The sequence below is a fragment of the Staurois parvus genome, unplaced genomic scaffold (genome assembly GCF_062004578.1).
Source record: "Staurois parvus isolate SC_StPar_1 unplaced genomic scaffold, SC_StPar_1.0 ptg002091l, whole genome shotgun sequence".
In the NCBI taxonomy this organism is placed as follows: domain Eukaryota; kingdom Metazoa; phylum Chordata; class Amphibia; order Anura; family Ranidae; genus Staurois; species Staurois parvus.
In genome coordinates, this window is record NW_028319887.1 from 87543 (window position 1) to 99321 (window position 11779).

General features: G+C 64.2%; 1 protein-coding gene across 1 annotated transcript; it reads right to left on the reverse strand.

Moving 5' to 3' along the window:
* Positions 1–587: 587 nt before the first annotated feature.
* Positions 588–11763, reverse strand: LOC149432828 (talin-1-like). Its single transcript, XM_089664895.1, has 7 exons — positions 11660–11763; positions 11388–11512; positions 11050–11175; positions 6423–6485; positions 6160–6342; positions 1781–1906; positions 588–1296 (listed from the first exon to the last, which is right to left on the reverse strand). The coding sequence occupies exons 1-7, from the start codon at positions 11664–11666 to the stop codon at positions 1165–1167; spliced, it is 762 nt and encodes a 253-aa protein (XP_089521021.1). The 5' UTR covers positions 11667–11763; the 3' UTR covers positions 588–1164.
* Between the last annotated feature and the right edge of the window lie 16 nt (positions 11764–11779).

Below are 11779 nucleotides of genomic sequence, written 5' to 3' on the forward strand. Positions count from 1 at the left end.
CCTCAAAACCCCCCCCGCCCCCCAAAAAAAAAAAATCACCCCTCCTATCGGAAATCCTCTTTCCCATTCCGAGCACAAATCTCTCTCATTCCCCCCTCCTAGCAATGAATCCCCCCCCAAATTTCCTCTCCTCCCAACTTCAAAGCTCCTTCTGAATACATATCCACCTCTCAATCAACATTCCTAGCACAAACCCCAACCAAAATGTCCCCTGCTATCAACCCCCCCAGCACAAATACTCTTCCCCCACCCCCTGCCCAACATAAATCCCCCCAAATCACCACTCCTAGCACACACACCCCAATTTTCCCTCAAAGAACAATTTTTACGCCCTGCCCCCACCTCCCAACACAAATCCCCTCCCCCAATCTCCTCTGTGCTCGCCCCCACCCCCAGGGCACCCTCCCTCCTGCCCACCCCTTGTCCCGCCCCCCGCCTGTCATGAAGATCTGTTGTGTCCTCCAACGAACGGAAGAGGAAATGGTTTTACATTTTTTGCCCGGAGTTACAGTAAACCAAACCCTCCGAATTGCAGACCCAAGATGGCGGCCGGAAGAATCAGGAGATGAGGCAGCGAGGGGCGGAGCTCCAGGTGAGAATATTTATTGCTTATAACACTTTTTGGTGGAGCCACGGAAGGGGGGGGCCGCTGCCGGTCCGACATACAGCATAGAAATCTCAACAAACGTCAAATAAAAATAGATATTTCTGTAGAAATGTGGCGGGACGCGCTGCTGGCGGGCGGCGTAACACTATGATTGGGCATTGCACCTTCAGGCACTTTTGGCATGAAATAGAATTAAGGGGAGGGGAGGGGCAGACAGAGCCACACACACAGATTCCACCAATCACTCACTCAGCGCACTGGGAGGAGCATAGGGGTCAGCAAGGCACAGATTAATATATTAAAGCGCGTGGGAGGAGCGGCCAGCGTCAGGGCGATAAGGCACTGCCTGTACAATACGAACCGTTACGTCATCTGGGAGAGGACGAGCTCCGCCCCCTGAACAGCACAGGATTATGGGGAAGGAGGAATGGCCCCGACACCCAGCATGCCGCTGGATAATAAAGTCTCTGCTACTGAGGCACGTGTGCAGGGAGGATTAGTGAGCGGGGGAAGCCGGGTACACGGCAGTAGTCAGAGGGTGGGGGAGGGAGCGGCGCTCAGTTCTGCGAATCCTCTCGGAGCTCCGATGGCAGGAACTTGTACTGCTGCTGTCTGATCATCGCCAACTTCTTCCGAGCTTCCTCCAACTCCCGCTCCTTCCGTAACATCTCCTCCTGAGCCGCGATAATCTGCAGACACACACCCATTGGTTAATGGCCTGTCATGTGATCAGTCCATACACGTCTGAAGGGGCCAAAGACTCGGCGCTAGCGCAGGGTACACCTAGGGAGGGGGCTGTGGGCGGAGCCATGCTGCTAGTCGGAACAGGTGACCTCATGCTGGGATTGGCACACTGCTCAGCTGCTCCTCCCACAGTCACCGCCCCTTCTTAGATATGAATGGACACCTAGGAGGAGAGGACAAGGCCTGCCAGACATCGTCTTCTATGGAGGTTACTGAGGAAAACATTGGAAGTTCACATTCGGTGTTGGGGAGCCTGGCTCAGTGGGTAAGAGTAGACAACGGACAGAGGGGCCTCTTCTGATGTATCTCAGTGATCCCCCCCATCCGTATGGTCTATACCCAGAAGTAATGATGGCTATATACAGGCTGTATACATGGGGGGTGCACATATTGTACATTGCTCATTGGTCGGTGGATGAGGTGCCGTACCTGTGCGATACCGCCCACCATCTTCTCCTTCACCACCACCGTCTCATCGTGTTCCTGGAATGCTGCCGCCTTCTGTGCCGCCTTCACCAAGTTGTCCGACGCTCTCTTCACAGCGTTCCCGGCAACCTGAGGACACCAGAGGTTACATTCCCGTCCTGAGACCCCGCTGTCCTGAGACCCCGCTGTCCTGAGTCCCCACCATCACTGCCCTTCCCCATCCTCAGCCCCCACTGTCCTGAGTCCCCACCATCACTGCCCTTCCCCATCCTCAGCCCCCACTGTCCTGAGTCCCCACCATCACTGCCCTTCCCCATCCTCAGCCCCCACTGTCCTGAGTCCCCACCATCACTGCCCTTCCCCATCCTCAGCCCCCACTGTCCTGAGTCCCCACCATCACTGCCCTTCCCCATCCTCAGACCCCGCTGTCCTGAGTCCCCACCATCACTGCCCTTCCCCATCCTCAGCCCCCACTGTCCTGAGTCCCCACCATCACTGCCCTTCCCCATCCTCAGACCCCGCTGTCCTGAGTCCCCACCATCACTGCCCTTCCCCATCCTCAGCCCCCACTGTCCTGAGACCCCACTGTCCTGAGTCCTCCCCATCCTCAGCCCCCACTGTCCTGAGTCCCCACCATCACTGCCCTTCCCCATCCTCAGCCCCCACTGTCCTGAGTCCCCACCATCACTGCCCTTCCCCATCCTCAGACCCCGCTGTCCTGAGTCCCCACCATCACTGCCCTTCCCCATCCTCAGCCCCCACTGTCCTGAGTCCCCACCATCACTGCCCTTCCCCATCCTCAGCCCCCACTGTCCTGAGTCCCCACCATCACTGCCCTTCCCCATCCTCAGCCCCCACTGTCCTGAGACCCCGCTGTCCTGAGTCCCCACCATCACTGCCCTTCCCCATCCTCAGCCCCCCACTGTCCTGAGTCCCCACCATCACTGCCCTTCCCCATCCTCAGCCCCCACTGTCCTGAGTCCCCACCATCACTGCCCTTCCCCATCCTCAGCCCCCACTGTCCTGAGTCCCCACCATCACTGCCCTTCCCCATCCTCAGCCCCCACTGTCCTGAGTCCCCACCATCACTGCCCTTCCCCATCCTCAGCCCCTCACTGTCCTGAGCCCTCCCCATCCTCAGCCCCCACTGTCTTGAGCCCTCCCCATCACTGCCTTTCCCCTCCAGAGCCCTCATCATCCTGAGCCCTCCCCATCCTCAGCCCTCCCCATCCTCAGCCCCCACTGTCCTGAGTCCCCACCATCACTGCCCTTCCCCATCCTCAGCCCCCACTGTCCTGAGTCCCCACCATCACTGCCCTTCCCCATCCTCAGCCCCCACCATCACTGCCCTTTTCCATCCTCAGCCCCCACCATCACTGCCCTTCCCCATCCTCAGCCCCCACCATCACTGCCCTCCCCATCCTCAGCCCCCACTGTCCTAAGTCCCCACCATCACTGCCCTTCCCCATCACTGCCCTTCCCCTCCAGAGCCCTCCCCATCCTCAGTCACCACTGTCCTGAGCCCTCAGTATTACTGTCCTTCCCCTCCCCATCCTCAGCCCCCACTATCCTGAGCCCCCACCATCACTGCCTTTCCCCTCCTGAGCCCCCACCATCACTGCCCTTCCCCTCCAGACCCCTCCCCATCCTCAGCCCCCACTGTCTTGAGCCCTCCCCATCAATGCCTTTCCCCTCCAGAGCCCTCCCCATCCTCAGCCCCCACTGTCCTGAGCCCTCCTTATCACTGCCCTTCCCCTCTAGACCCCTCCCCATCCTCAGCCCCCACTGTCTTGAGCCCTCCCCATCACTGCCTTTCCCCTCCAGAGCCCTCATCATCCTGAGCCCTCCCCATCCTCAGCCCCCACTGTCCTGAGCCCTCCCCATCCTCAGTCCCCACCATCACTGCCCTTCCCCTCCAGACCCCTCCCCATCCTCAGTTCTCACTGTCCTGAGCCATCCCCATCATCACTGTCCTTCCCCTCCAGACTCCTCCCCATCCTCAGTTCCCAACTGTCCTGAGCCCTCCCCATTCTCAGCCCCCACTGTCCTGAGCCCTCCCCATCACTGCCCTTCTCCTCCAGAGCCTTCCTCATCCTCAGCCTTCATCATCCTGAGCCCACCTCATCCTCAGCCCTCACTGTCCTGAGCCTTCCTTCTCCTAAACCCTCACCGTCCTGAGCCCTCCCCCTCCAGAGCTCATGTCACCATCCAAAGTCTCCACCATCCTCCTCCCCATCACTGCCCTTCCCCGTCCTCAGCCCTCACTGTCCCGAGCTCCCACTGTCCTGCGCCATCAATGTCCTGAGCCCTCACCGTCCTGAGCCCTCACCGTCCTGAGCCCTCACCGTCCTGAGCCCTCACCGTCCTGAGCCCTCACCGTTCTGAGCCCTCAACGTCCTGTACCCTCACTGTCCTGAGCCCTCAACGTCCTGAGCCCTCACCGTCCTGAGCCCTCACCGTCCTGAGCCCTCACCGTCCTGAGCCCTCACCGTCCTGAGCCCTCACCGTCCTGAGCCCTCACCGTCCTGAGCCCTCAACGTCCTGAGCCCTCAACGTCCTGAGCCCTCAACGTCCTGCACCCTCACTGTTCTGAGCCCTCAACGTCCTGTACCCTCACTGTCCTGAGCCCTCAACGTCCTGAGCCCTCAACGTCCTGAGCCCTCAACGTCCTGCACCCTCACTGTTCTGAGCCCTCAACGTCCTGCACCCTCACTGTCCTGAGCCCTCAACGTCCTGCACCCTCACTGTCCTGAGCCCTCACTGTCCTGCACCCTCAACGTCCTGCACCCTCAACGTCCTGCACCCTCAACGTCCTGCACCCTCAACGTCCTGCACCCTCACTGTCTTGAGCCCTCAACATTCTGTACCCTCACTGTCCTGAGCCCTCAACGTCCTGCACCCTCACTGTCCTGAGCGCTCAACGTCCTGCACCCTCACTGTCCTGAGCGCTCAACGTCCTGCACCCTCACTGTCCTGAGCCCTCAACGTCCTGAGCCCTCAACGTCCTGAGCCCTCAACGTCCTGAGCCCTCAACGTCCTGAGCCCTCAACGTCCTGAGCCCTCAACGTCCTGCACCCTCACTGTCTTGAGCCCTCAACGTCCTGCACCCTCACTGTCTTGAGCCCTCAACGTCCTGCACCCTCACTGTCCTGAGCCCTCAACGTCCTGCACCCTCACTATCCTGAGTCCTCAACGTCCTGCACCCTCACTGTCCTGAGCCCTCAACGTCCTGCACCCTCACTGTCCTGAGCCCTCAACGTCCTGCACCCTCACTGTCCTGAGCCCTCAACGTCCTGCGCCCTCAACGTCCTGCACCCTCACTGTCCTGAGCCCTCAACGTCCTGCACCCTCACTGTCCTGAGCCCTCAACGTCCTGCACCCTCACTGTCCTGAGCCCTCAACGTCCTGCACCCTCACTGTCCTGAGCCCTCAACGTCCTGCACCCTCACTGTCCTGAGCCCTCAACGTCCTGCACCCTCACTGTCCTGAGCCCTCAACGTCCTGCACCCTCACTGTCCTGAGCCCTCAACGTCCTGCACCCTCACTGTCCTGAGCCCTCAACGTCCTGCACCCTCACTGTCCTGAGCCCTCAACAACCTGCACCCTCACTGTCCTGAGCCCTCAACGTCCTGCACCCTCAACGTCCTGCACCCTCAACGTCCTGCACCCTCACTGTCTTGAGCCCTCAACATTCTGTACCCTCACTGTCCTGAGCCCTCAACGTCCTGCACCCTCACTGTCCTGAGCCCTCAACGTCCTGCACCCTCACTGTCCTGAGCGCTCAACGTCCTGCACCCTCACTGTCCTGAGCCCTCAACATTCTGTACCCTCACTGTCCTGAGCCCTCAACGTCCTGCACCCTCACTGTCCTGAGCGCTCAACGTCCTGCACCCTCACTGTCCTGAGCCCTCCCCCTCCTGAGCCCTCACTGTCGTCAGCCCTCCACCTCCTTAGCCCTCACTGTTCTCAGCCCTCTCCCTCCTGCACCCTCACTGTCCTGTGCCCTCCCCCTCCTAAACTCACCTCACTGTCCTCAGCTCTCACAGCCCTGCGCCCTCATCGTCCTGAGGTCACCTCACCGTCCTCAGCCCTCACAGTCCCGAGCCCTCACCATCCTGCACCCACACCGTCCCCAGCCCTTCCCAGATTCCTCACTGTCCTGCACCCTCCCCATCCTGAGCTCCCCTCACCTTCCTCAGCCCTCTCCATTCTGAGCCCTCATTATCCTGCACCTCACCGTCCTTAGCCCCGACTGCCCTGAGTCCTCAATATTCTGCATCTTCCCCCTCCTAAGCCCCTACCGTGCGCCCTCCCCATCCTGAGCTCCCCTCCCTATCCTCAGCCCTCATCATTTTGCACCTCACCGTTCTTAGACCTCTCACCTGCAGCCTCTTCATGGCCTCTGAATCGTGGTCAGCCTTCACTTTACAGGCCACCAGTAGCTGAGCTGTAGATGCAGCCACCTGCTTGGCTGATGAAATCAGCTTCTCCTCGCTGGCGTGGCCCTGCACAGCGGAATTCGCTGCTTCACATAGATTACTGGTGGCAGCGGCGACCATTCGAGCCTAACAACAGAACAACGTATGAGAACTGCGTGTTCAACATCATCTCCTCATACAAGGACCGAAAACCTCAACATACTTACAGCAGATATGAGTCCCTGAGACCACTGACCATCATCCACGGCGTTCGCTGGGATGGCACCAACCTGTCAGAGGAAGAAACAGAATGGGGGAGGGTGAGGAGGACTGGCAGAGGGCAAAGGAAAGAGGACCGGCAGAGGGTGAGGAGGACCGGCAGAGGGTGAGGAGGACCGGCAGAGGGTGAGAAGGACTCGAGGCGATGAGGAGATCAGACACGGGGCGATGAGGAGAGCGGACACGGGGCGGTGAGGGGAGCGGACACGGGGCGGTGAGGGGAGCGGACACGGGGCGGTGAGGGGAGCGGACACGGGGCGGTGAGGGGAGCGGACACGGGGCGGTGAGGGGAGCGGACACGGGGCGGTGAGGGGAGCGGACACGGGGCGGTGAGGGGATCGGACACGGGGCGGTGAGGGGAGCGGACACGGGGCGGTGAGGGGAGCGGACACGGGGCGGTGAGGGGAGCGGACACGGGGCGGTGAGGGGAGCGGACACGGGGCGGTGAGGGGAGCGGACACGGGGCGGTGAGGGGATCGGACACGGGGCGGTGAGGGGAGCGGACACGGGGCGGTGAGGGGAGCGGACACGGGGCGGTGAGGGGAGCGGACACGGGGCGGTGAGGGGAGCGGACACGGGGCGGTGAGGGGAGCGGACACGGGGCGGTGAGGGGAGCGGACACGGGGCGGTGAGGGGAGCGGACACGGGGCGGTGAGGGGAGCGGACACGGGGCGGTGAGGGGAGCGGACACGGGGCGGTGAGGGGATCGGACACGGGGCGGTGAGGGGAGCGGACACGGGGCGGTGAGGGGAGCGGACACGGGGCGGTGAGGGGAGCGGACACGGGGCGGTGAGGGGAGCGGACACGGGGCGGTGAGGGGAGCGGACACGGGGCGGTGAGGGGAGCGGACACGGGGCGGTGAGGGGAGCGGACACGGGGCGGTGAGGGGAGCGGACACGGGGCGGTGAGGACAGCGGACACGGGGCGATGAGGACAGCGGACACGGGGCGATGAGGACAGCGGACACGGGGAGATGAGGACAGCGGACACGGGGCGGTGAGGAGAGCGGACACGGGGCGGTGAGGGGAGCGGACACGGGGCGGTGAGGGGAGCGGACACGGGGCGGTGAGGGGAGCGGACACGGGGCGGTGAGGGGAGCGGACACGGGGCGGTGAGGGATCGGACACGGGGCGGTGAGGGGAGCGGACACGGGGCGGTGAGGGGAGCGGACACGGGGCGGTGAGGGGAGCGGACACGGGGCGGTGAGGGGAGCGGACACGGGGCGGTGAGGGGAGCGGACACGGGGCGGTGAGGGGAGCGGACACGGGGCGGTGAGGGGAGCGGACACGGGGCGGTGAGGGGAGCGGACACGGGGCGGTGAGGGGAGCGGACACGGGGCGGTGAGGGGATCGGACACGGGGCGGTGAGGGGAGCGGACACGGGGCGGTGAGGGGAGCGGACACGGGGCGGTGAGGGGAGCGGACACGGGGCGGTGAGGGGAGCGGACACGGGGCGGTGAGGGGAGCGGACACGGGGGCGGTGAGGGGAGCGGACACGGGCGGTGAGGGGAGCGGACACGGGGCGGTGAGGGGAGCGGACACGGGGCGGTGAGGGGAGCGGACACGGGGCGGTGAGGGGAGCGGACACGGGGCGGTGAGGGGAGCGGACACGGGGCGGTGAGGGGAGCGGACACGGGGCGGTGAGGGGAGCGGACACGGGGCGGTGAGGACAGCGGACACGGGGCGGTGAGGACAGCGGACACGGGGCGATGAGGACAGCGGACACGGGGAGATGAGGACAGCGGACACGGGGCGGTGAGGAGAGCGGACACGGGGCGGTGAGGGGAGCGGACACGGGGCGGTGAGGGGAGCGGACACGGGGCGGTGAGGGGAGCGGACACGGGGCGGTGAGGGGAGCGGGACACGGGGCGGTGAGGGGAGCGGACACGGGGCGGTGAGGGGAGCGGACACGGGGCGGTGAGGGGAGCGGACACGGGGCGGTGAGGGGAGCGGACACGGGGCGGTGAGGGGAGCGGACACGGGGCGGTGAGGGGAGCGGACAAGGGGGGGTGAGGGGAGCGGACACGGGGAGGTGAGGAGAGCGGACACGGGGCGGTGAGGTCGAGCGGACACGGGGCGGTGAGGTCGAGCGGACACGGGGCGGTGAGGTCGAGCGGACACGGGGCGGTGAGGGGAGCGGACACGGGGCGATGAGGGGAGCGGACACGGGGCGATGAGGGGAGCGGACACGGGGCGATGAGGGGAGCAGACACGGGGCGATGAGGGGAGCAGACACGGGGCGATGAGGGGAGCAGACACGGGGCGATGAGGGGAGCAGACACGGGGCGATGAGGGGAGCAGACACGGGGCGATGAGGGGAGCAGACACGGGGCGATGAGGGGAGCAGACACGGGGCGATGAGGGGAGCAGACACGGGGCGATGAGGGGAGCAGACACGGGGCGATGAGGGGAGCAGACACGGGGCGATGAGGGGAGCAGACACGGGGCGATGAGGGGAGCAGACACGGGGCAATGAGGGGAGCAGACACGGAGTAATAGGGAGAGCAGACACGGGGAGATGAGGACAGCAGACACAAAGAGATGAGGACAGCAGACACGGGGCGATGAGGAGAGCAGACACGGGGCGATGAGGAGAGCAGACACGGGGCGATGAGGAGAGCAGACACGGGGCGATGAGGAGAGCAGACACGGGGCGATGAGGAGAGCAGACACGGGGCGATGAGGAGAGCAGACACGGGGCGATGAGGAGAGCAGACACGGGGCGATGAGGGGAGCAGACACGGGGCGATGAGGAGAGCAGACACGGGGCGATGAGGGGAGCAGACACGGGGCGATGAGGGGAGCAGACACGGGGCGATGAGGGGAGCAGACACGGGGCGATGAGGGGAGCAGACACGGGGCGATGAGGGGAGCAGACACGGGGCGATGAGGGGAGCAGACACGGGGCGATGAGGGGAGAAGACACGGGGCGATGAGGGGGAGCAGACACGGGGCGATGAGGGGAGCAGACACGGGGCGATGAGGGGAGCAGACACGGGGCGATGAGGGGAGCAGACACGGGGCGATGAGGGGAGCAGACACGGGGCGATGAGGGGAGCAGACACGGGGCGATGAGGGGAGCAGACACGGAGTAATAGGGAGAGCAGACACGGGGCGATGAGGGGAGCAGACACGGAGTAATAGGGAGAGCAGACACGGGGCGATGAGGAGAGCAGACACGGGGCGATGAGGAGAGCAGACACGGGGCGATGAGGAGAGCAGACACGGGGCGATGAGGAGAGCAGACACGGGGCGATGAGGAGAGCAGACACGGGGCGATGAGGACAGCAGACACGGGGCGATGAGGAGAGCAGACACGGGGCGATGAGGACAGCAGACACGGGGCGATGAGGGGAGCAGACACGGGGCGATGAGGGGAGCAGACACGGGGCGATGAGGAGAGCAGACACGGGGCGATGAGGAGAGCAGACACGGGGCGATGAGGGGAGCAGACACGGGGCGATGAGGGGAGCAGACACGGGGCGATGAGGGGAGCAGACACGGGGCGATGAGGAGAGCAGACACGGGGCGATGAGGAGAGCAGACACGGGGCGATGAGGACAGCAGACACGGGGCGATGAGGACAGCAGACACGGGGCGATGAGGACAGCAGACACGGGGCGATGAGGACAGCAGACACGGGGCGATGAGGACAGCAGACACGGGGCGATGAGGACAGCAGACACGGGGCGATGAGGACAGCAGACACGGGGCGATGAGGACAGCAGACACGGGGCGATGAGGACAGCAGACACGGGGCGATGAGGACAGCAGACACGGGGCGATGAGGACAGCAGACACGGGGCGAGGAGGAGAGCAGACACGGGGCGAGGAGGAGAGCAGACACGGGGCGAGGAGGAGAGCAGACACGGGGCGAGGAGGAGAGCAGACACGGGGCGAGGAGGAGAGCAGACACAGGGCGAGGAGGAGAGCAGACACGGGGCGAGGAGGAGAGCAGACACGGGGCGATGAGGAGAGCAGACACAGGGCGGTGAGGAGAGCAGACACGGGGGGTGGGGGTGAGGAGAGCAGACACGGGGGGTGGGGGTGAGGAGAGCAGACACGGGGGGGTGGGGGTGAGGAGAGCAGACACGGGGGGGTGAGGAGGAGAGCAGACACGGGGGGGGGGGGGGGGGGGTGAGGAGGAGAGCAGACACGGGGGGGGGGTGAGGAGGAGAGCAGACACGGGGGGGGGGGGTGAGGAGGAGAGCAGACACGGGGGGGGGGGTGAGGAGGAGAGCAGACACGGGGGGGGGGGGGGGTGAGGAGGAGAGCAGACACGGGGGGGGGGGGGGGTGAGGAGGAGAGCAGACACGGGGGGGGGGGGGGGGGTGGTGAGGAGGAGAGCAGACACGGGGGGGGGGTGAGGAGGAGAGCAGACACGGGGGGGGGGGGGGTGAGGAGGAGAGCAGACACGGGGGGGGGGGTGAGAGGAGGAGAGCAGACACGGGGGGGGGGGTGAGGAGGAGAGCAGACACGGGGGGGGGGGGGTGAGGAGGAGAGCAGACACGGGGGGGGGGGGGGGTGAGGAGGAGAGCAGACACGGGGGGGTGAGGAGAACACTGGAGTAACTCACCTTTCCCTGGGCCACCAATTCTCGCTGGGCGGCCGATGCAGCTTTGACAAGGGCGCTGGTGGCGGCTGCGATGGACTTGGCTGCCTCCAGGATTTGCTCCTCGAAGTTCAGGCTCTCGTCTGCTTGCTGTAAGACAGAATCACAGTCAGCATGTATGGGCCAGATACCTGCAGGAGACGAGATTGTCCCATACGGCCAAGGTGGGGGTTGTGTTTGGTTCCCCCGCCTGCTGAGTTACATAATAATACAATGTAATAATTGAACTACAAATCCAGAGATTGGAGGAGGTGGAGTCTTACATTGCGTGCTATGATTGGATAGAGGGGGCGGAGCCTTACCTTGGGTTTGGCACGAGGTTTCAGCTGCTCCAATTTTTTGGCCGCTGCTTCTATAGCTGCCGCTGCGCCCAACAACTCGTTCTCTGCAATGACGGTGGGGTCCTCGGGGTCCACCCACTCTGTGCCTGGGGGCGGAGTATAGAGATCAGATGTTACTATGAATCATTGTCAGCTGATGGCAGGGCCACGCCCATAAAAAGTGGGTAACCAATAGCAAAACATTGTAGAAGAGGATCACAGTGCAGGATAACAAGAAGGGCGGAGCCCCCTACCTTTCATTGCCTCGGCGGCCTGGATCAGCTCCGTCACAGAACCGGCTACCTGCTTGGAGAACCCGGCCAGCTGCTGCTTCAGGTCTGCACTCGGCTTCTGGAGGATCTGCCCGAGAAAGA